Source organism: Coregonus lavaretus (genome assembly GCF_964263955.1).
Source record: "Coregonus lavaretus genome assembly, chromosome: 16".
Classification (NCBI taxonomy): Eukaryota; Metazoa; Chordata; class Actinopteri; order Salmoniformes; family Salmonidae; genus Coregonus; species Coregonus lavaretus.
The window spans coordinates 27,419,717-27,445,815 of NC_140003.1; the positions used below are offsets into that span (position 1 = coordinate 27,419,717).

Consider the following 26,099-nt stretch of genomic DNA (forward strand, 5'->3'; position numbering starts at 1 on the left):
TTTCACCAACAGGCTGTGTTCCCGGAGGCGGAGTAGAACCGCTCGGACATCCCTGACGTGCTCCTCGAACGTAGCCGAGTAGATCAGGATATCGTCGATGTACACCACCACCTGTCTACTCAGCATGACTCGGAACACGTCATTGACGAAGGACTGGAACAGGGAAGGTGCGTTGGCGAGGCCGTAGGGCATGACGCAGTATTCATAGTGGCCTGAGATAGTGCTGAATGCAGTCTTCCACTCGTCTCCTTCCCGGATTTAGATGAGGTTGTAGGCACTCCTCAGGTCCAACTTGGTAAAGTACCGGGCCCCTCATAGCTGCTCGATGGCCGACGGAACCAGAGTGAGGGGTACCGGTACTTGGTGGTGACTGCGTTCAGCCCCCGGTAGTCAATGCAAGGCCTCAGTCCTCCGTCTTTTTTGTCCACGAAGAAGAAGCTGGCGGAGTAAGAGAGTTTCAGGGTCTCTGCCACATACTTCTCCATGGTCTCAGTCTCCGCTATGGAAAGGGAGTAAATGCGAATCTTCGGGGGGTGTTGTCCCTCCAGCAGGTCAATGGCGCAGTCCCAGGGCCTGTGAGGAGGAAGACACTTAGCCTTGGAGGCAGAGAAGACATCGGAGAGATCTGCGTACTCACATGGAATGTTGGGCTGGAGGGCGGATTCCGGACTCTCCACTGACGTGGAACAACAAACCACCGGCAGGCAGGTCCTCCGGCATGAGGGGGACCAGGCTGTGATCCTCTTGGTGCTCCAATTGATGGTGGGGTTGTGTAGTCTGAGCCAGGGTAGTCCCAAGAAGTTCCGGTGAAGGGGTGACGTGACGATGTGGAAGGACAGCTCCTCGTGGTGCTCCGGTAGTGTGGGAATGGTGATGGTGATGGGGAGAGTGACGTGCATAATGGTGCCTGATCCGAGTGGTTTATTGACCAGCGAGGTGACGTGTAACGGAGAAGGCAGTGGCATGGTGGGCAACCCCCATTCAGAGACCAGCTACCTATCGATAAGGTTCCCCGCTGATCCAGAATCTATCATTGCTGTGGAAAGCGAAGAGAAGGAAGAACCATTCACCGTTAGGGGAACTAAAAGGTGATGACGGAACACTGACAGAGCGGCGAAACGAGTCATACCGCCTAGATAGCGAGCCACCAGGAGATCTGTGGTCCATGGTGGTGTAGGGGGTGCTGCCCACCTCCATGGGTGAGGACTCGGAAGCAGGGCGGCTTTCATAGTTCAGATGGGGTGAGCGTCGAGGCTCCGGGTGGTGTTGGGAACGCCGTTGGTCTCTCAACATGTCGTCGAGACGAATGGACGTGGTGAGGAGGGTATCAAGGTCCATCTCGTTGTCCCGACATGCGAGTTCCGTCGTGATGTCCTCCGTAAGCCTCTCCTGAAGGCTGTGCGCAGAGCACGCTCATTCCAGCCAGAAGACGCCGCCACCGTGCGAAAGCTCAGGAAGTACTCGAACGCTGCCTCCTCTCCCTGGTGTAGCCGGAGGAGACGCTCACCCCCGTCCTTTCCCTCCGTGGGATGATCGAACACCGCCCTGAATCGATCGAGGAAGGTGGAGTAGGGAAGCGCTGCGGCCTCACCTCCTTCCCAGACTGCCGTGGCCCAGTCTAGCGCCTTTCCCTTCAGTATCGAAATCACCAGCGCTATCCTGGCTTGGTCTGGTGGTCCAGATACAGCGAAACCTGTAGCAGGAAGCATCTACATTTCGTCATTTTCCCGTCATAGCGCTCTGGCAGGGCGAGGGGTCCCTCAGACGTTGGTGATAGCACAGGAGGAGGTGGACTAGGTGCACTCGCCGCTCCCTGAGGTGGAACCGGAGCGATGGTCAGTTTATGCAGCGTTTGAAGCACTTCCTGCATGGAGGCGTTCAGCTGGGCAATCTGCTGCTGGTGCTGGTCGAGGTGCTGGGAAACTCCAGGAGGATTACCTGCTGCATACATCTTCGTGAGGTGTGTGATTCTGTGACGAGTACTGAGGATACGAAGAGGTAGGACGCAGATGCAGGAATCAACAATGTAAAGGTTTACTTAACACTGAGCAAGAGAACAACAAAGAGCGAGTACACAACATGACACTAACAATCACACACAACATAACACTGAACAGTCCAGGGCTATACAGGGGTGGTGATGAGATGATGAGGTGCAGGTGCACTGGAGGTGATTAGGGTGCGTTGGGTTTCCATTCCGGTGTTGCCGAGGAGGTGCGCTCAGACCGGTGGCTTAGTAGACCGGCGAATCAGAGCGCCGAAGGGGAGCAACGGGAGGAAACGTGACAGTTAGTGTATATCAATTCCCCATTACATGCAGTACCAGTCAAAAGTTTGGACACACCTACTCATTCCAGGGTTTTTCTTTATTTTTAATATTTTCTACATTGTAGAATAATTGTCAAGACATCAAAACTATGAAAGAACACATTTGGAATTATGTAGAAACCAGAAAAGTGTTAAACAAATCAAAATATATTTGAGATTCTTCAAAGTAGCCCCCCTTTGCCTTGATGACAGCTTTGCACACTCTTGGCATTCTCTCAACCAGCTTCATGAGGTAGTCACCTGGAATGCATTTCATTTAACAGGTGTTCCTTGTTAAAAGTTAATTTGTGGAATTTAGCACTATTGGGTCAAAGACAAAATCCATATTATGGCAAGAACAGCTCAAATAAGCAAAGAGAAACTACAGTCCATCATTACTTTAAGACATGAAGGTCAGTCAATACGGAACATTTCAAGAACTTTTAAAGTTTCCTCAAGTGCAGTCACAAAAACCATCAAGCGCTATGATGAAACTAGCTCTCATGAGGACCGCCACAGGAAAGGAAGAGACAGAGTTAACTTTGCTTCAGAGTTCAAGTAACAGACACATCTCAATATCAGCTGTTCAAAGGAGACCGCGTGAATCAGGCCTTCATGGTCAAATTGCTGCAAAGAAACCACTACTAAAGGACACCAATAAGAAGAAGAGACTTGCTTGGGCCAAGAAACACGAGCAATGGACATTAGACCAGTGAAAATCTGTCCTTTGGTCTGATGAGTCCAAATCTGAGATTTTTGGTTCCAACCGCCGTGTCTTTGTGAGATGCAGAGTAGGTGAACGGATGATCTCCACATGTGTGGTTCCCACAGTGAAGCATGGAGGAGGAGGTGTGATGGTGATTTGCTGGTGACACTGTCTGTGATTTATTTAGAATTCAAGGCACACTTAACCAACATGGCTACCACAGCATTCTGCAGCGATACGCCATCCCATCTGGTTAGCGATTAGTGGGACTATCATTTGTTTTTCAACAGGACAATGACCCAACACACCTCCAGGCTGTGTAAGGGCTATTTAACCAAGAAGGAGAGTGATGGAGTGCTGCATCAGATGATCTGGCCTCCACAATCACCCGACCTCAACCCAATTGAGATGGTTTGGGATGAGTTGGACCGCAGAGTGAAGCAAAAGCAGCCAACAACTGCTCAGCATATGTGGGAACTCCTTCAAGACTGTTGGAAAAGCATTCCTCATGAAGCTGGTTAAGAGAATGCCAAGAGTGTGCAAAGCTGTCATCAAGGCAAAGGGTGGCTATTTGAAGAATCTCAAATATAAAATATATTTTGATTTGTTTAACACTTTTTTGGTTACTACATGATTCCACATGTGTTATTTCATAGTTTTGATTTCTTCACTATTATTCTACAATGTAGAAATTAGTAAAAAATTAAGAAAAACCCTGGAATGAGTAGGTGTGTCCAAACCTTTGACTGGTACTGTATATCACCAGTAGTACATTTACCATTAATTCCTATAATTTCTAATCTACAATGTTTGTTACTTTGGTTATGGTAATTTATTTTAATGCATTCAATATTATTATTCCAGTCTTCCCGTTCTCATTATCGGAGTGGACAAATTATTTGCAGAGTGCACAACCTATGCTACACTACGCTAAACAAGTTTTGGTTTATTTCATTCCATTTACGAGTTTTGTCAATTTAGTAATTGTCTTTTGTTTGGAGCGCTCCTGTCCATGTTGAGTAAGGATGCGCACACATAGAAGTAGACCTATATGCTACCTGACCTGCGCGCAAATGTAGGCATATAAATGTGCCCATTTAGGGATCTGATAGTATTTCTGATTGGCTTAACGCACCACCACTAATGACCTGTGGCGCTGCTCAAAGTAATGTTTTCTTCACCTCAAACAGCAAGCAAACTAAGTCTGTTTTTACATCCATTGAGAATTACAATAGTTCCTCAATGTATTTTAAAAATCTGTCACGATCGTCATTCATAGAGGACCAAGGCGCAGCGTTGAATGCGTACATATTTATTAATAGAATGATCACACGATCAAAACAACGGACGATAAACGTGACGTCTATGGTTTCAACACAAACCAACACGAACAAGAAACCACAAACACAAAGTGAAAGACAGACAGTTAAATATGGCTCCCAATCAGAGACAACCAGCTGACACTCGTTGCCTCTGATTGGGAGTCACTCAGGCCAACATAGAAACACAAACATAGAATTACACACCCTGGCTCAACATAACAGTGTCCCCAGAGCCAGGGCGTGACAGTACCCCCCCCTAAAGGCGCGGACTCCGACCGCGCCAACTAAATACCACAGGGGAGGGACCGGGTGGGCACTCCGCCTTGGCGGCGGATCCGGCTCCGGGCCTGATCCCAACTCCCTCTCCAACCCCCCAAAGTACCCCTGGTCCGGTCTGGCCCCGCTGGCCGGAGCTGGACTGCACACTGATGGAGCGGATTGCTCTAGCTCCGGCGTTAACGCATCTGACCGGTGCCGGACCAGGCACCAGTGGAACAGGCACGGGTCGTGCCGGACCGACGACGCACACCACTGGCTTGGTGTGGGGAACAGGCACGGGCCGTGCTGGACTGACGACGCACACCACTGGCTTGGTGTGGGGAGCAGGAGCGGGCCGGACAGGGCTGACGATACGCACCACAGACTTGGTGCGGGGAGCAGGAATGGGCCGGACTGGGCTGGCGACGCGCACCACAGACTTGGTGCGGAGAGCAGAAACGGGCCGGACTGGGCTGGCGACGCGCACCACAGACTTGGTGCGGAGAGCAGGAACGGGCCGGACAGGACTGACGAAACGCACCACAGACTTGGTGCGGGGAGCAGGAATGGGCCGGACTGGGCTGGCGACGCGCACCACAGACTTGGTGCGGAGAGCAGGAACAGGCCGGACCGTACTGGGAACACACACCACTGGCCCTACGTGGGGATCAGGAAAAGGCCGGAACGGACTGGCAACACACGCCAGTACCTCTCGCCGTGCCTCTACATCTTCCACCCCCTCTTCGACCAGTGGCCCCCGTAACCTGGCGGCCTCCTCTGCCAATCCGCTGGGCCGCTCTGCCGCGGTCTCCTGCTGGCCCGTCGTCCACGGCGTTAGCCCCCCCCTAAAAATTTTCTGCCCGTTTCTCCTACCCGTGGACCAGGTCTCCATGTCCCTCTCCAGCCTTTCGCCCTTCTGCCACAACGTCAAGCCCTTCTCTTCCTCACTCGGCTTGACCCAGTCGAGGAGGCGAAGGAGATCTGTTAGGGATCTCCCTGGCGATGGCTCCTGGACATGCTGCTTGGTCACATCTTGGTGGTTTCTTCTGTCACGATCGTCATTCATAGAGGACCAAGGCGCAGCGTTGAATGCGTACATATTTATTAATAGATTGATCACACAATCAAAACAACGGACGATAAACGTGACGTCTATGGTTTCAACACAAACCAACACGAACAAGAAACCACAAACACAAAGTGAAAGACAGACAGTTAAATATGGCTCCCAATCAGAGACAACCAGCTGACACTCGTTGCCTCTGATTGGGAGTCACTCAGGCCAACATAGAAACACAAACATAGAATTACACACCCTGGCTCAACATAACAGTGTCCCCAGAGCCAGGGCGTGACAAAATCTTTCCAGCTCTCTCCCTTTCGATAACCAATCAGCGTGAAAGGGAAAAATGTCATGCTCTGATCCAATGGAAATGTCATAAAATAAGCCTACCTGATTACTTCTTATCAGTGCTTTACTTGGACTGAAATAGGTTCCGGTACTCATTTTGGGTGCTGGTACTGTTCATATTTAGGTGCAGGAGCTCCACAATACCTTTGAGCTAATATTCTATATGAGGAACAGGAGCTCAAGCAGTAGAACATTTGAGGTGTCGGAAGTCAGCCCTGTTGAGCTCCTGCCCAAGTCAAGCACTGCTTCATATGCCTTGCGCAAATAGCCTACAGCTGTGTCTGTCCCGAGCTCACTGGCACGGGAAACTCTGAGGGCCAAGGATAGTTGATACAATGTTTCAAGTTTGTTGCAGACAGGCCATGTGTAGCCAATGTGATTTATAGGATATGTATTTTTATCAGGATATTTTCTACCTGCAGGCTGCAATGTTTTTATTATGTAGGCTATTTTTACATAGTTGTTAATGGCAATAGAAGTTACTTTTTAGGTTTGTATCATTTTCATTTAGATTTGTGCTGTTAGAAAATGAGTCGAAGTGCAATGTTTTCAAACGGTTCTTTAAACCACTGTAATCGGAACTGGTGCATTAGCCAAAAGTAAAACATCAGATGCATTAGTAGTGGGTCTGCACTCAAATAGAAGATTAGAAAGAAGTTATGTTATGCCTCAATGAATAAAAAGGCAGAAAATAACAGACAATCTCCTTTTTGAGGGCGGACCCACTACTAATGAGAACTGTAACGCTGGGGACTTGACAGACAACATTAAGACTTATGTTAAGTTGACTATGTTAGAAGGCGTTAAGGACTGTAGTGCTGTCTCTACTACCTTCTCCTCCTGTAGCCACTGTCCCAGGGACTTGACAGAGTTTTGATTAACCACATGACAATGATTTTGAGATATGAAGATGTTATTATAAATGAAATTAAACTGTTTCATGAAAATTTGCATATGAAAACCATAACTGGCAGGCAGATCGGTAGAAATGGTAAGATAAACTGGCATTCCACATGAGAAAGGTTGCAGACTGCTTGTGTAGCCTATTACCGGCAACTTCAGGAAAGTATTGGCAGAATCTGCGAAAGCCAGCAGGAGTGGGAGGAGAATAGTTGGGTCAGGTTTTTTTCTTCTGGTAATCTAGATATATGATGCCCTCTTGAGGCATTTGTCTTATTTCATCAAACCCTAAGGTGTAAGCATCAGACAAGCTCAATGCATATAGTTAATTTTATTTAAAACACATAAGGTGTGTCTATATATGGAAAAATACACGTTTAAAAATGTCAACCAATCGATTGGTCAAAAGAACAGACCAAGATTTTTTTTTGTCGGGGACAGCCCTACTGTATTGTAAGTTGTATCATCTACGGACTGCTGAACTATCTCCTCCAGTCTCGCATTCTCACCTTAACAAGCAGCCTGATTATGTTGTGTTTGATGCCACAGTCAACAGCCACCACTTTGATGAGGTTACCTTTCCCAAACACTCTGGTCTCCTGGAAACATACAAGAACAATGAGAGGATATCATCATCATCATCATCAATAGGGCGGAATATGTTTTGCAGCAGAATCATATCCATAACAACAGCAGACATTTTATCGTATAGCAGTCAGAACAAACCTTTGTTGAGACTTCTGCTACAATGTTCTGCTGGTTAGGGTCTGATATCTCCATTGGATGGCCCTCAAACTCTATCTTCCCCAACACTGTACCCTGGTCACAAGACAAAGAGACATATTTTCTGTAAAAGAAAATGCTTTTTATTTTCTTCAAGAGGACAAATAGTCATGTTTCTTTAAATACAATCAGAGTAAAGCAGTAACAAGACTAGCTTCCTGTCCAGGGAATGTACTTGTACATCAAGCTGCCTCAAGCTACAGAGACAGGAGGCTCCTGCCTTATAGGCCATTCTGGCTCGGACAAGGCTCACAGTAAAAATACTTTTACCTTGTCTCTGATGATCTTGGTCAGCATCCTAGTATCCACTCCAAACAATGCAGGGACCTTTCAAACAATATGAGAAAATACTAATTGCCAGTTGACAACATTAACATTGCAGTAAGACTTGTGCTGTTAGAAAATGAGTCGAAGTGCAATGTTTTCAAAAGGTTCTTTAAACCACTGTAATCGGAACTGGTGCATTAGTCAAAAGTAAAACATCAGATGCATTAGTAGTGGGTCTGCACTCAAAAAGAAGATTAGAAAGAAGTTATGTTATGCCTCAATGAATAAAAAGGCAGAAAATAACAGACAATCTCCTTTTTGAGGGCGGACCCACTACTAATGAGAACTGTAACGCTGGGGACTTGACAGACAACATTAAGACTTATGTTAAGTTGACTATGTTAGAAGGCGTTAAGGACTGTAGTGCTGTCTCTACTACCTTCTCCTCCTGTAGCCACTGTCCCAGGGACTTGACAGAGTTCCAGTGGCTGTACTCATGACTGTAATCCTGCACCAGGAGTCCAGATACCTGCAGAAACCACAACAAAAACCAAACATGAGTCACAACACAAACCACACTTGAGTTATCAACCTAAAAAAGCTGTTCTTTATTTCCTCTGTAAAGAGTATGAGACCTTGTAAGATGCACTTTAAATACCCAAAAATTTGACTTGACTAACAGTGAAACAAAGGAGCTGCCAACTTTAAAACATAGCATAACATAACACTGCTATCATCCTCTTTTACCACTTCACCAAATGTTTCCCAAACAGACTACTATTCTGGCCCTCCCTTCTATTTATTTCAACTCTTCATTTCGCAGCTTTTCTCTTTTTGAATTACACTCCGACATTGTCCTTTTTGCCTCAGTGGATCAACGTTAACTTTTTCTGCCCAAATTCCCAAAATAATTTGGCAATTGCCGTGTATTTGGCAAGCGTACAGTTAGGCCCTAAAGTTTAGGCTTAGGGTACACACTAACGCCAGATAAAAAATAATGAAAGTAAAACCTCAATGTAGGCTACAGATATAAATTGCACAAGAATTATACATTTTTTTGTGAATTTTAGCCCCTTTTTCTCCCCAATTTCGTGATATCCAACTGGTAGTTACGATCTTGTCTCATCGCTGCAACTCCCCCAATGGGCTCAGGAGAGGCGAAGGTCAAGTCATGCGTCCTCCGAAACATGATTCGCCAAGCCACGCAGCTTCTTAACACACTGCTCGCTTAACCCGGAAGCCAGCCGCACTAATGTGTCGGCTTGCAGGCGCCCGGCCCGCCACAAGGAGTCGCTAGAGCGCGATGAGCCAAGGAAATCCCCCGGCCAAACCCTCCCCTTACCCTGGACGACGCTGGGCCAATTGTGGGGCTCCTGGTCATGGCTGGCTGTGACACAGCCTGAGATCGAACTGGAGGCAGTAGTGGCGCCTCAGCACTGCAATGCAGTGCCTTAGACTGCTGCGCCACTCGGGAGGCCCCAGAATTATACTTAAAAAAATAATTATTATGCATTGTTTTCTCTTTATTGAACCTGCCCGCCAACCGCCCACCCTTCATCCACACAATATTTCATGACCCTAAACCCGTCCGCCCCGTGGATATAACCACGAGGACTGCGGGTTATGAATCAACCCACACATCACTAACACACATATACACAGCAGACCGACCTGTATCCGGTCTGACTCGATGTTCCTTCTCAGGCCCAGCTCATCCAGCTCCTGAGTGTTTGGAACGCCATAGTTCCCCACTATGGGGTAGGTCAGGGTCAGGATCTGACCTCTATAGCTGGGGTCAGTCAGAGCCTCTGGGTACCTTTAGAAAAGTGTAGTTATTATACATATACATAGGTAGTCTGTTTGTGCTGTAGCCAACTCCTATGGTTGCGGTCATGTTTGGTATGAGAGTGACCATAGGAGTTGGCAAGACCGGTTACCTGTCCCCTGGTCAGGACAAAAGTGTCTCACCACAATGTAAACATATTGTGATCCATGCACTTTAGCAATGATGATGACTGACTATTAATTGTAAGTCGCTTTGGATAAGAGCGTCTGCTAAATGATGTAAATGTAAATTTAGACAAGACTGATCTCTTACCCCACCAGGCCGGTGTTGAAGACCAGCTCCCCGGCAGCAGAGTGTTCATCCCCAAAGGAGAAGCCCTTCATCCGGGTACCATCCTCCAGGACCAGGTGGGCTATCTGGGCCTGGGAGCGAGGAGGTCAAGGAGGAGGGTGGAGGAAGAGGAGGAGGAGAGGGACAAGGAAGAAGAAGAAATAATAGCATTATACTCAACTGTCGGAAAGCTTTGGTAAATGACTCTCACATTAGCCTACACACAGTACAGGACACATCCAAGAGTTGGACTGGTAATTGGGCTACTGAGTAAATACAAGAACTTGGTGGGAAAACTACTATGAAACAGTCACAGACATACTATAAGGCAGTGGCACATTTGTATATTACAATGACCCTTTTGTTAATAATTCAATAGGACCAGGCTAAAGTAAAAAAGTAAGTAGCCTTGCATGAGCCTTAGCTTGTGCTAGCTGGTACAGCTCATAGGAGCAGGAGCCTATGTACAAGTACACCCCCTGGACAGGACACTATTCTATCGCAGGGCCTTAACCCCAGTCTCTCTTTAATGCTGAGTCTCAAGCAGAGATGCATCAGATCGAACTCCCAACCTTCCAATCTTAGGACGGGCACTCTAATCACAAGGCCACTGAACCAGGCTATACAGTGCATTCAGAAAGTACTCAGACCCCTTGACTCTTTCCATATTTTGTTACGTTACTAACAGTGTTCCGTACACATTTTGCGTAACCGCGTCATTCTAACAAGGCTGAAATGAAAACTAATGGGACTGTAGCGACTCTGTTGGCAGGGCGGCAGGTAGCTTAGTGGGTAAGAGCGTTGTGCCAGTAACCGAAAGGCCCTTGAGCAAGGCACTTAACCCTAATTGCTCCTGTAAGTCGCTCTGGATAAGAGCGTCTACTAAAAAATAAAATAAAAAATAAAATAAAAAATAAAAAAAAATATATAAATAAAATCCGGGGTGTAAACTACGTTTCTATTCAAGCGTTGATTGACATGGTAATGGACCAATAGTATTCGAGAAAATATGGAAAAAAACTCTTGACAATGTACGTTACATCGTGACGTGTCACAACGTAACGTACGGCACACATTATACAACTCATCGTGTGCCGTACAGTGTCTTTCCACCAGGGGTAGCGCTTCTCTCGCAGATTAAAACCATGCTTAACCATATAATAGTACACTCGTAAGAAACCTTCATTTTTCATGATTTTCGTTTAAATGAGCATTAGCATTAATATTATTATGGCTATTATTAAACACATTTTTCATGAGTAGGGTGCTAATAGTAATGTGGTCATCAATAACACAAACACTGAATCAATCAATAATGAATTGCATAAGACTTTAATGTGCAGAATCTTAAAAAGAAAACCACTGCGCCAACCTCTGATCTGCATTTACACAAGCAAACCAGTCACCTGCTGATGTTTTTTGCTCTCACGTTTGCTGTGTTAGGTTTTTAATTTTTTTCATGCAACAGAAATTATTAAGATAGTGCCAAGGAAATGGACTCACAAATGTGGATATCATTTCCATGTAATCCAACATAACGTTATTGAAAGAGCAGGTGTTCATGTACACTCAGTATATATGATGAAGTGAGAGGACAGAGGTGAGTTGGTGTTACAAATGTTGTTAGTTGTTATATTACTTTTTTATATTAATATTGTTGCTTTATACAGTAATTTACTAACGTTAAGTCGTTTATAAAAGTATTTATCTTGTGCTATTGGAAGTTATAGCATTAACCAAAATCATTCTCATGCTTTGTTCATTAACATTATATTCCTTCATATCTCTCTGAACAGAATCACATCCATCCCCTCTGAAAATAAAGTTCCCTACTTTGTGAAACTCGTATATTTAACGGTATTTATTTATTTATCAAGAAATGATCAATGGTGATTGTAAAGTTAATTATTTGTGAGTTCATTATTAGTTAATTCAATCAATAGTTTGTGCCATTTGTGCCATTTATTGTGCCATCATGACTCTCATCAATATCATCAATCTACACACAATGACAAAGCAAAAACAGGTTTAGACATTTTTGCAAATGTATTAAAAATAAAAAATGGAAATATCACATTTACATAAGTATTCAGACCCTTTACTCAGTACTGTGTTGAAGCACCTTCAGCAATGACTACTACAGCCTTGAGTATTCTTGGGTATGACGCTACAAGCTTGGCACACCTGTATTTGGGGAGTTTCTCCCAGTCTTCTGTGCAGATCCTCTCAAGCTCTGTCAGGTTGGATGGGGAGCGTCGCTGCACAGCTATTTTCAGGTCTCTCCAGAGACGTTCGATCGGGTTCAAGTTCAAGATCTCTCTGTACTTTGCTCCGTTCATCTTTCCCTCGATCCTGACCAATCTCCAGTCCCTGCAGCTGAAAAACATCCCCACAGCATGATGCTGCCACCACCATGCTTCACCATAGGGATGGTGCCAGGTTTCCTCCAGACGTGACGCTTGGAATTTAGGCCAAAGAGTTCAATCTTGCTTTCATCAGACCAGATAATCTTGTTTCTCATGGTCTGAGAGTCCTTTAGGTGCCTTTTGGCAAACTCCAAGCGGGCTGTTATGTGCCTTTTACTGAGGAGTGGCTTCCGTCTAGCCACTCTACCATAAGGGCCTGATTGGTGGAGTGCTGCAGAGATGGTTGTCCTTCTGGAAGGTTCTTCCATCTCCACAGAGGGCCTCTGGAGCTCTGTCAGAGTGACCATCGGGTTTTTGGTCACCTCCCTGACCAAGGCCCTTCTCCCCCGATTGCTCAGTTTGGCCGGGAGGCCAGCTCTAGGAAGAGTCTTGGTGTTTCCAAACTTCTTCCATTTAAGAATGATGGAGGCCACTGTATTATTGGGGACCTTCAATGCTGCAGAAATGTTTTGGTACCCTTCCCCAGATCTGTGCCTCGATACAATCCTGTCTCGGAGCTCTATGGACAATTCCTTCGACCTCATGGCTTGTTTTTAAAAATCTTTTTAAAATCTTTTTTTTTGGGGGGTAGATCAGCTTAATATTGCAGATAGATTGTAACTTCCATCAATTTAATTGTCTGCATCACTTCCAATCCCCCACACATATACACATATATACATATATACATATATATATATATACACACACATACATATACATGCACATATACACACATACCCACACATACATATCCTTTAAAAATATATATATATATATATATTCCCCTTTATTACTTTCCAACCCCGCCACTCTTTCTCTACTTGGAGTAAACTAGTGAACAACAATGCTTAGGCCTCTACTTCCAGCGTATACTTACTATCTACATTTTATGGACACAGTCAATTTTACAAGAATTAAATTACAATAATTATATTTTGTTTGTTTTTTCTCCTGAACTTCTTCTACTCTCAACCTCTCCGATCATTTTCATGAAGTCCATCCGGTTTGCTTCTATATGCCATATCTTTCTAACTGTGCTCTTTCACAAAAGCTCCCAACCTACAACCTATATACTTATTATGGACACAGTATGCTTACATTATTCGTTATCTTGTTATTGTTTGTTGTTAGTTGTTATTAGTCCCATCCTTCAATTCCATTCAACACCTCCCATCTATCTTTTAACACCATCCATATAGGATTTCTATTTGCCATACAGTGGGGAGAACAAGTATTTGATACACTGCCGATTTTGCAGGTTTTCCTACTTACAAAGCATGTAGAGGTCTGTAATTTTTATCATAGGTACACTTCAACTGTGAGACGGAATCTAAAACAGAAATCAGATAATCACATTGTATGATTTTTAAGTAATTAATTTGCATTTTATGGCATGACATAAGTATTTGATACATCAGAAAAGCAGAACTTAATATTTGGTACAGAAACCTTTGTTTGCAATTACAGAGATCATACGTTTCCTGTAGACCTTGACCAGGTTTGCACACACTGCAGCAGGGATTTTGGCCCACTCCTCCATACAGACCTTCTCCAGATCCTTCAGGTTTCGGGGCTGTCGCTAGGCAATACGGACTTTCAGCTCCCTCCTAAGATTTTCTATTGGTCTGGAGACTGGCTAGGCCACTCCAGGACCTTGAGATGCTTCTTACGGAGCCACTCCTTAGTTGCCCTGGCTGTGTGTTTCGGGTCGTTGTCATGCTGAAAGACCCAGCCACGATGCTCTTACTGAGGGAAGGAGGTTGTTGGCCAAGATCTCGCGATACATGGCCCCATCAACCCTCCCCTCAATATGGTGCAGTCATCCTGTCCCCTTTGCAGAAAAGCATCCCCAAAGAATGATGTTTCCACCTCCATGCTTCACGGTTGGGATGGTGTTCTTGGGGTTGTACTCATCCTTCTTCTTCCTCCAAACACGGCGAGTGGAGTTTAGACCAAAAAGCTATATTTTTGTCTCATCAGACCACATGACCTTCTCCCATTCCTCCTCTGGATCATCCAGACGGTCATTGGCAAACTTCAGACGGGCCTGGACATGCGCTGGCTTGAGCAGGGGGACCTTGCGTGCGCTGCAGGATTTTAATCCATGACGGCGTAGTGTGTTACTAATGGTTTTCTTTGAGACTGTGGTCCCAGCTCTCTTCAGGTCATTGACCAGGTCCTGCCGTGTAGTTCTGGGCTGATCCCTCACCTTCCTCATGATCATTGATGCCCCACGAGGTGAGATCTTGCATGGAGCCCCAGACCGAGGGTGATTGACCGTCATCTTGAACTTCTTCCATTTTCTAATAATTGCGCCAACAGTTGTTGCCTTCTCACCAAGCTGCTTGCCTATTGTCCTGTAGCCCATCCCAGCCTTGTGCAGGTCTACAATTTTATCCCTGATGTCCTTACACAGCTCTCTGGTCTTGGCCATTGTGGAGAGGTTGGAGTCTGTTTGATTGAGTGTGTGGACAGGTGTCTTTTATACAGGTAACGAGTTCAAACAGGTGCAGTTAATACAGGTAATGAGTGGAGAACAGGAGGGCTTCTTAAAGAAAAACTAACAGGTCTGTGAGAGCCGGAATTCTTACTGAAACTGATACTGAATGAAACTGATATACTTTTTTTATTTTTCACAGTTTTCCTTAACCAATTATGTTCTTTAATGGAAGGCCGACAGACAAGTTCCTTACTTTCTCCCCCTTCCACTTTCCTCTTCCACTTTTGCGGTAAGGCTAAAATTATTTGGTTGTAATTTTGAGTAGAGCAGACATTTCCATATGTTTTTGTTAGCTGCATGTGCGACATAACTCCACCAGTCCTACCGATGATATCATTTACGAAGATTATACCTTTTTTAAACATTTTGTCCAAAAAATAGGTTTTTTTGTCAATTAGTATATTTGAATTTAACCACAATATTTGTTGCATTATTTGTTCTGTCGTTTCTGGAGGATTAAATTGAAATTGCAACCAACTTTCTAAGGCTTGTTTTAGAAATAGTGATATTTGGGAGATGATTTCCTTTTCAAAAAACTGAAAGTGAGTGGTTGTAATCTGAATAAAGGGAAAAAGGCTATTCTTGAACATTGGGTGAGACAATCTTACTAATTTGCTAGAGAACCAGTTCAGATTTAAGTATAACTATTGTATGACTGAAGCTTTTAGTGATAGGTCAAATGCTTTAATATTATAAAATTTCTGTCCTCCGAATTCATATTCATTATATAAATAGGCCCGTTTAATTTTGTCTGGCTTGTAGGAGTGGGCGATATACCGGTTTGATAGTAAAAACCGGTATTGTGCCGCGCCATGATATGGATTTAGCAATATCATGGATACCGCGATTTATTCAGAATTCATAAATTCGAATTTTGCATCAATATTTTTTTGTTCCAAATTTCAACTGAGTGATAGTACTAAGTAGCTACATCTTTTTTTTTTTTTTTTTATCCAACCTTTCTTGGTTCTTACGAATAAAAGAATGTATGTTAATATGTTGACCTATTTTTATGAGCGCACGTCGCATGCACTTGTTGCACGCATGTAGTGCTAGCAACAAAGAAGTGTGCAGGCAGCTGCAGTTAGGAGGCAGGTTAACTATTGGGGGAAAACTTTACAATCCAGGATGAGCGAAAACACAGAAATTGATGTTGCTCAAGAGCAGGAGGATAAATTGGTTAAGAAGAAAGGGGGCACCTCTGTTGTTTGGAACTGGTTTGGCTTTAAAATCTCCGACCCCGACCAAAACACTACCCTATGCAAGTTGTGTCGTCGTGTTGTCTTAGCAAAAGGTGGAAACACGACCAACCTGTTCAATCACTTAAAAAACATACATGTCCGTGAGTATGAACAATGCACCAGAATGCGTGAGACAGTAAGCCCAGGAGCTCGCCCGAAGACAAGCCAGACTCGCACTCAACAATCAATTATATCATCATTTGCTGCCGGTACTTGCTATGAGAAGACGAGCAAAAAATGGATAGACATCACAGCTGCGATTACAAATCACATAGCGAAGGACATGGTACCGATTCAAACTGTGGAGAAAGAGGGGTTCAGAAAGTTGATTCAAACTCTGGACCCAAGATATGAGATCCCGAGCCGCAAATATTTTAGCCAAAAATGCCTGCCACAGCTTTACACAGAATGCTGGGACAGAGTTTACAGTGAGATAAATAACATTCCATTCTTCTCCACTACTGCCGATCTATGGTCAAGTCGTACCACAGAACCTTATATAAGCCTCACAATCCATTACATAGACGGTGACTGGAAACTGAAAAGTAAGTGCCTACAGACGTCTTATTTCCCAGACGACCACACCGGGGAAATAATTGCAGGTGGGCTGAGGGACATACTGTCGTCCTGGGGATTAAAAGAGTCGCGTCAAGTTTGTATGACGACCGACAGCGGATCGAACATGATCAAGGCATTGCAGCTGAACAAGTGGGCAAACCTTGGATGTTTCGGACACAGGCTGCACAATGCTATTGGTAAGTTTCAGGACTGTAGCCTAGGCCTACCCTGTATGATGCTTATTATTAAGAAAAAATACAGCTCACATCAGCCATGTACCGTAGGCTAAATCTAAGCACATCAGATTTGTAAAATGTGTAACAGTTGAATGTAAATGCCGTAAATCCTCAAACAAAGATTAAAAGTTATATTGTATTGTGATTTCTATATAAAAATGCATTATTATTAATTATTATTGTATTGTGATTCGATTATTTTTCACCCTATTATTTTGATTTCTTATTCCCAATTTCCAGAGAGGAGTGTCCAAAACGCTCCCGGGCCACAGGGGTGTGCGATTTCCCGGGCCACAGGGGTTTGCAAAAAGGTGGTTAGCACGTTCTCATACAGCTGGAAAAAGCAGAAGGCCCTGATGACAGCACAGAATGAACTAAGCCTGCCCCTGCACAAGCTCATCACAGAATCTCCGACAAGGTGGGGATCTCGTCTGAAAATGATGGAAAGAGTCCTGGAGCAGGAAAAGGCCATTACACAGGTCCTGGCAGGGGACAAAAAGACACGGCACCTTGTACCTACCTGGCAAGACATCCAGGTCTTGGAATCAGTCACAGCAGCACTGAAGCCACTCCAGGACTTTACAGATGCCCTGTCAGGAGAAGCGTATGTGAGCGTGTCCTATTTGAAGCCTGTCATCAATCTGTTAAATGCAGAGGTTCTAAATCTGAGCAAGGACGATACAGAACTGACCAAAGAGATCAAGATCAAGGTTCTTGATTACTTGAATAACAAGTACACTGACCCTGCAACAGATGAGCTGCTCTCCATGGCTACCTTTCTAGATCCAAGGTTCAAGACCAGGTACATGTCCGCTGAGAAACTGGAGGACATTAAGGTATTTATTCATTTGTTCTTGTTTTATTGCTTCAAATGTAAAGCACTTTGGGCTGCATTTTATGTATGAAAGGTGCTATACAAATAAAGTTTAATTATTTTCATTTTTTAAGGTGAGAGCTGCCTCAGAGACCGAAGCCCTCCTGGTGGAGAACACAGCCCTGGGAAAATCGTCTCTTGCAGAGGATCACACTGACAGGGAGAAAGAAGCTTCCACTGCTCATCAATCAGGCAAGAAGCCCAAGAAGAGCCTTGGGAGCTTCTTTAAGCAGACCAGCAGTGCACCTGCCTCATGTTCAGAGAGGCAGATCATTGAGCAAGAGCTGAATAGCTACATTCTGGCAACGGCAGCAGACAGCGAGTCTGATCCTTTGGAGTGGTGGCGATTTCACGGATCTAATTTTCCACGTGTGAGTTGTCTGGCAAAGAAATACTTATGCATCCCTGCCACAAGTGCCCCCTCTGAGAGGGCATTCAGCACTGGGGGCAATGTGGTGACATGTCACAGGGCAGCACTAAAGCCAGAAACAGTCAACATGCTGGTATTCCTGGCACGGAACTTGTGAAGAAAGTTCTAGTGAAGATTTGTTGATATTGTTGATAATTGATGGTTGAGGCTTGAAAGGTTTAGTTTCAAACGGTTAGTTTTTTACATATCTACGGACCGTAGCCAAAACAAACACACGTATTTGAATTTGTAATTACCTTATTTTCTTTATCTCCTGTTATTTTTTATTTAATTTTACTTAATATCTAATTTATATATATATATATATATATAGGCCTACCTACCTCATGTTTACGGAATGCATGTTTGCACAATACAAATAAAAACTTTTCATACGGTCCAATGCCTCACTCTTTCTGGTTATATAAGGTTCAAATACATATTTTTCCTTAACTAATATAATTTAACCAAGAAGGGATATTAAAATGTGATTCATATTTTTTTACGTCATATATCGTGATATCATATCGATATCGTCTGGACAGTGGAAAATATCGTGATATGAATTTTAGCTCATATCGCCCACCCCTACTGGCTTGCCGTTCCAAATAAAATTGAATATTTTTTTCTCATATAATTTAAAAAACTGTTCGCTAGGCGTAGGCAAGACCATAAGCAAATAGGTCAACTGGGATAATACTAAAGAGTTAATCAGGGAGATTTTTCCACAAATTGACAGGTATTTACCTTTCCATGGTAGCAAGATCTTATCTATTTTTGCTAACTTTCTATTAAAATTTATTGAAGTGAGATCATTTATTTCCTTTGGGATATGTATTCCGAGTATATCCACATCACCATCAGACCATTTTATTGGTAAACTACATGGTAATGTAAATTTTTTATTTTTTAGTGATCCAATACGTAATATAGTACATTTGTCATAATTTGGTTGTAATCCAGAGAGGTTAGAAAATGTATCTAGATCCTCTATGAGGCTGTGGAGGGATTCTAGTTGTGGATTTAAAAGAAAACATGAATCATCAGCGTACAATGACACCTTTGGTTTTAAGCCCTGGATTTCTAATCCCCTGATATTATTGTTGAATCTGATTTTAATAGCTAACATCTCGATGGCAATAATAAATAAATATGCCAATAGTGGACAACCTTGTTTCACTCCTCTTGATAGTTTAAAACTTACCATTATTTACTATTTTACACCTAGGGTTACTATACATGATTTTGACCCATTTTATAAGAGATTCTCCAAAATTGAAATGCTCCAGGCATTTATATATAAACCCCAGTCGAACTTTATCAAATGCCTTTTCGAAGTCTGCTATGAATAGCAGGCCTGGTTTCTCAGATTTTCCATAGTATTCTATTGTTTCCAATACTTGCCTTACATTATCTCCAATGCATCTTCCATGTAAAAAACCTGTCTGATTAGAATGAATAATATCCGACAATACCTTTTTAATTCTATGCGCTATACATTTTGCATCACAACACTGAAGTGTAAGGGGCCTCCAACTTTTTTAATGGACTGGATCTTTATATTTTCCACTTGTATCCTGTTTCAGTAATAATGAGATCAGACCTTCTTCTTGAGTGTCAGATAATCTACCATTTACATAGGAGTGGTTAAAACAAGCTAATAACGGTCCTCTTAGTATATCAAAAAAGGTTTGGTATACCTCGACTGGTATGCCATCCAACCCTGGACTTTTCCCGGACTTAAAGTCTTTAATTGCATCCAGAAGTTCCTCCTCTGTAATTTCACCTTCCCATGAGTCTTTCTGTATGGCTGTTAATTTTACATTATCAATGGAAAAAACATCTCTACAATTAGCTTCAGTTAGAGGAGATGGAGGCGACTGAAACGAAAACATATGCTTAAAGTACTTTGTTTCCTCCTTCAAAATATCATTTGGTGAATCATGGGTTACTCCGTCAATTGTAACCAGTTTCATTAAATTATTTTTGGTAGCATTCCTATGTTGAAGATTAAAAAAGAATTGGGTGCATTTTTTCCCATATTCCATCCAGTTTGCTTTATTTTTTATAATATATTACACTTGATCTTTCTTGAATAAGTTTCTCCATTTATTTTTGTTTTTCCTCTAATTTATTCTGAGCCTCTATGTTACAGTTTTTATTGCCATCTATCTGTTCTGTTAGACTTTCTATTTCCTTTGTTAGTATAAACTCTTTTGACCTAAATTGCTTTTGTTTTCGAGATGAGTACTGAATTGCATGGCATCTAAAGGCACATTTAAAGGTGTCCCATACAATAAGGGTATTTGCTGTACCTATGTTATGTCGGGAAAAGTCAGTTATAAATTCCTTTGTCCTAGTTAAAAATAAATTATCATCCAATAGGCTTTGATTAAATTTCCAATATCCTTGCCCACGTGGAAATTCAGTAAGAGTAATGTATATGCCAATTATATGATGGTCCGACCGCATTCTGTCCCCTATCAACACTTTTTTAACTTTTGGTGCCAACGGAAATGAGATAAGAAAGAAGTCAAGACGACTAGCTTGATTGAGTCTCCACCATGTATATCTCACTAGATCAGGATATTTAAGCCTCCATATATCTATTAGTTCTAATGTATCCATGACATTCACGATTTCCTTAAGAGCATGTGGGTGATTGTTTGTGGTGTGATTTCCTTTACGGTCCATTGAGCTATTTAAAACAGTATTATAATCCCCCACCATAATAATATTGTCTTGAATTGCTTGCAGGGTTGATCATGTATTATATATATTGTCAAAGAAGTGTGGATCATCATTATTTGCATGGCTTAGTTTTTGCTCTGACATGCACGGTCAACTGTGGGACCTTATATCAACAGGTGTGTGCCTTTCCAAATCATGGTCAATCAATTGACTTTACCACAGGTGGACTCCAATCAAGTTGTGGAAACATCTCAAGGATGATCAATGGAGCTCCCGAGTGGCGCAGTGGTCTAAGGCACTGCATCGCAGTGCTAGAGTCGTCACTACAGACCCGGGTTCAATCCCAGGCTGTGTTGCAGCCGGCAGCGACCGGGAGACCCATGAGGTGGCGCACAATTGCCCAGCGTCGTCTGGGTTAGGGGAGGGTTTTCCTCTGACACATTGGTGCGGCTGGCTACGGGGTTAAGCGAGCAGTGTGTCAAGAAGCAGTGCGGCTTGGCAGAGTCATGTTTCGGAGGACACATGGCTCTCGACCTTCGCCTCTCCCGAGTCCGTACAGGAGTTGCAGTGATGGGACAAGACTGTAACTACCAATTGGGGAGAAAATGGGGTTTTAAAAAAAGGATGATCAATGGAAACAGGATGCACCTGAGCTCAATTTCGAGTCTCATAGCAAAGGGTCTGAATACTTTTATATATTTGCAAAAATTTCTAAAAACCTATTTTTGCTTTGTCATTATGGGGTATTGTGCGTAGATTGATGAGGGGAAAAAATTATTTAATACATTTTAGAATAAGGCTGTAACGTAACAAAATGTGGAAAAAGTTAAGGGGTCTGAATACTTTCCGAATGCACTGTAGGTTAGCCTTATTGTTTGTATGAGGTGTTTTTACGATGCAAGGAACATTTCTGTGAAAACAGACAATATGCTATCTTATCTTAAATCGGTATGGAGAGAAGGCTTAGCCTAATTCATTGGTAACAAAGGAAACTAAGAGGTAGCTAGCTCCCACCAGCCTCTGACCCACTCAATGAGGGGCAATATCCTCCTGGTCAGTAGTGAATGCTGAGGTAGACTATTCTCTTGTTCAATTTTACATGGCCTAGCCTAGGATTATCCACTCTGTGTGTGTGTGTGTGTGTGTGTGTGTGTGTGTGTGTGTGTGTGTGTGTGTGTGTGTGTGTGTGTGTGTGTTAAAGCCCAATACCATATCCTACACATCATTTAAAAAATTCACAAAATGGCATGTAATGTTATGCAAATATAGTTAATAAAGTTGATAGAAATAGATTGCATTGAGTAACCATGCAATATTGAGCAATATCTTTGCTTAGCCAGATTTGCCAAACTGCATCCAAAACTTGTACATCAACATGACGCAACACCACACGGGATTTGGCCACCGCACCATATTCATCCATTCATATTATTGGCCCCACTGCAACACAAGAACACGACAGTTTCCATGATATGTGTTTCTTTTCCAAATGCAAGAGAAAGTTGACCTGGTGTCAACTGCATTTAGCTGACTCAAGCAAGTTCGAGCATGCTTTATTAGCTGGCTAGCTAGCTAGCTAAAGTTAGTTACCTCGACAATGAATTGTCTTCTCTATTAGTATTATTGACAATGAATGACAACTAACGTCGTTAGCTTATTCCTTCTAATAGTTGTTGAACATCTAGCTAGCTAGCTATAATGCATGGTCAATGACATCAAACTTTCGCAAGCTAGCAAAAGTAAATTGTGTCTACTGTTCAATTAAAACGTTTTAGAATTAAAGCAATCTAGCTAGTTAGCTAGCTGGCTAATGTACTACCTTCACACTGAAGAGCCTAGTAGATCTCAAGCAAGCAGGGTTGCTGCTTCTTCTGGCGGCGAGCCATCCTTGCCTCAGTGATTTGACGACGTTGTAGGCTGTCAATATTTTTGTCATATTCCGTCTTTAATTCACTTATTCTGACTCTGTTAGGTGTTGTCCTATAAGGGCCAAATTAATCCGTGCAGAATTTGTTGTTGTCAACTTTTTTCTATTGAGAAAGAGCTGTCCACTGAAATTAACGAATTTGGGCTCGAGCAGCCCGCGTGTCTCATCCAAAGGATTCCAGACAGATAGCTCCGAAACAGAGGATCAACGTGGGTTGGCTGCGATTGGCTTCCGCGTTGTTTTTTTCTGCGCGTTTCTTTCCGCTCAACATTTTGATTGGCTGCGAATCGGTGAACGTTGTGGATGAATCGATGAAAAAAGTTCTGCGCTGTTAGCGTTGAACCAACCATGCTTGCTTTGCATGATGCATATGTCACAGTCACAGAATATTTGTATTATATACAGTATGTTGTTTTACGACTACGTTCCAACATGTTCCTAGTATGCGTAACCTCTCCAAGGAAAAAATTACTTTAATGTGACTTCAGTTCACTGTAACATGACTAACTTCATTTGAGCCAGTTTGCAACAGCAGCAGGAAAATAATTCTGCAGCAACAGGAAATGTGAATTTTTTTATTTTTATTTTATTTCACCTTTATTTAACCAGGTAAACCAGTTGAGAACAAGTTCTCATTTACAACTGCGACCTGGCCAAGATAAAGCAAAGCAGTGCGATAAAAACAACAACACAGAGTTACATATGGGGTAAAACAAAACAAAGTCAAAAATACAACAGAAATACATATATATACAGTGTGTGCAAATGTAGCAAGTTATGGAGGTAAGGCAATAAATAGGCTATAGTGCAAAATAATTACAATTTGTATTAACACTGGAATGATAGATGTGCAAGAGATGATGTGCAAATAGAGATACTGGGGTACAAATGAGCAAAATAAATAACAATATAGGGATGAGGTAGTTGGGCGGGCTAATTTCAGATGGGCTGTGTACAGGTGCAGTGATCGGTAAGGTGCTCTGACAACTGATGCTTAAAGTTAGTGAGGGAGATAAGTGTCTCCAGCTTCAGAGATTTTTGCAATTTGTTCCAGTCATTGGCAGCAGAGAACTGGAAGGAATTGCGGCCAAAGGAGGTGTTGGCTTTGGGGATGACCAGTGAGATATACCTGCTGGAGCGCAGACTACGGGTGGGTGTTGCTATGGTGACCAATGAGCTAAGATAAGGTGGGGATTTGCCTAGCAGTGATTTATAGATGGCCTGGAGCCAGTGGGTTTGGCGACGAATATGTAGTGAGGACCAGCCAACAAGAGCGTACAGGTCACAGTGGTGGGTATTATATGGGGCTTTGGAGACAAAACGGATGGCACTGTGATAGACTACATCCAATTTGCTGAGTAGAGTGTTGGAGGCTATTTTGTAAATGACATCGCCGAAGTCAAGGATCGGTAGGATAGTCAGTTATTATGTGGATTATAATTAATGGACATTTTTGTAGGGGTTGATACATATTTCGTTAGGTCAAATCAAGTCAATGTTAGAAGCAGGTCAAATGGTCCCACCCAATCATTTTTATTTTTAGGAACTCAGTCGTGGAATATAAAAGATGCAATTTCGAAATTTGGTTGTGCTCAAGCAGTTTTTGTCTTGTTAAGTCAGTGACTTTTGTCAGCTAAATTTGTTTAGATTGGTAAATTAGTCTAGCTAGCTATCTAAACTTGTAGCAATCATGGTCGGATTACCGACCGGGTACCCCCATAGATTATTCTTTGCAAACATTTCACTCCACCCTATGACAAAATATGTGGAATTGCAGGAAATTAGCTGTACAACTGCTAGTTTTTCTCTCTGCCCCATGGCAAAATGAGTAGAATTGCATGAAATTAGTTAGAAAATTGGTAAATGTTCTCTCCTACCCATGGCAAAATGTGTAGAATTGCAGCAATCTTGATTTAAAACTGCTACATTTTCTTTAAATTAAAACACTTCTTAACTGTGTATGTTGTTGGTTATTATTACAGTATAATAACTGTATTATAAGTTGAAAATATAATGTTAAGTTTCAAACCATACAGTAAGTAGAGCAGCAGTAGTAACAACCTGACATAGGGGAAATGAGAAAATACTAGGAAATTAATCATACAGTAGCAGAGAAAGACTACAAAATGGTTGTTTAATATAATATATCCACATTACAGTTTTTCTCAATTGCTAAAACACTAAAACCCATTGGCTGAACAAAGTTCTCAGTTGCCTGGACTCATTTAGCTAATTATGCAGTCTGTTGTCAATACCTTAAACCATTTCACATGGTAAAACACAATTTGCAGATCTCACTTAGACTTTTCAGCAAAACTCTAAACACATTCTCATTCTCAAAACACATTCTGCACTCTAATGCACATGTCATCCATACTGGTAAACACAAGTGGCAACAATCAAAAACAAATGTTCTTGTCCATGGACTGACAATGAGGGAAGCAGGACTTAGAGTGCAACCCAATTTGAGCCGACTTTCTGTGTCTTCATAGTAAGGACATTCAGAGAAGAGAACAGGTACAGTATACTACTGTATGAATGTAATTGCAAATTTACTGTACTACACTATATGCAGCTGTTTCAATAGACATTTGTAAAGTTAATCACTGTATGTATTGTACTGCATGAATATGTTTTGTAACTGCACAACTACTTTTTGTAGAATTGCAAGGCTGCCACATGCAGGTGGAAGGACAGCTATATTCACTCGGCAGCAAGAGGTCGTTATAGTTGGCATGGTCCTTCAAGATAATACAATACGACTCAGAGAAATCCAGGAACGAGTGATACAAGACAATACACACTTCCAGGGAATCGACAGTGTGAGCATTTTCACAATTGACTGTATCCTCCATCGTAACAGTATGCGAATGAAACAAGTATACAGAGTACCTTTTGAGCGCAACTCACCAAGGGTGAAAGAACTGCGAGCTCAGTATGTGCAAGTAAGTGTACATTCAGAAACATTTACTGTAATCCAGATTGTCTACAGTACTAACACACATACTATGTGAATGACATTACTCTTCAGTACATAAAATGTATGTGAATCAGAAGTGCATACAGTAGGCCTAATTGTACTCTACAGTATAGCACTGTCTCTGTACGACTTACAAAATCCTACATACAGTATATTGTATTTCTACACAGACAATATTTGACTTGGAATCATTGGACAGACCCCA

The 26,099-nt window shown here is 42.7% G+C and overlaps 1 protein-coding gene across 1 annotated transcript in view; it reads right to left on the minus strand.

Annotated features, from left to right (window-relative positions):
* The window catches only part of cps1 (carbamoyl-phosphate synthase 1, mitochondrial), a gene marked incomplete at its 5' end in the record, with an annotated part of 125,684 nt that extends 102,761 nt beyond the window's left edge, over nt 1-22,923 (minus strand). Inside the window, 7 exons of the mRNA XM_084179149.1 lie at nt 7,414-7,503; nt 7,631-7,723; nt 7,958-8,014; nt 8,394-8,483; nt 9,626-9,770; nt 10,053-10,162; nt 22,807-22,923. Of these exons, the coding sequence (XP_084035275.1) occupies nt 7,414-7,503; nt 7,631-7,723; nt 7,958-8,014; nt 8,394-8,483; nt 9,626-9,770; nt 10,053-10,162; nt 22,807-22,923 (702 nt within the window). The remainder of the gene's footprint in view (nt 1-7,413; nt 7,504-7,630; nt 7,724-7,957; nt 8,015-8,393; nt 8,484-9,625; nt 9,771-10,052; nt 10,163-22,806) is intronic.
* Nucleotides 22,924-26,099: the final 3,176 nt, after the last annotated feature.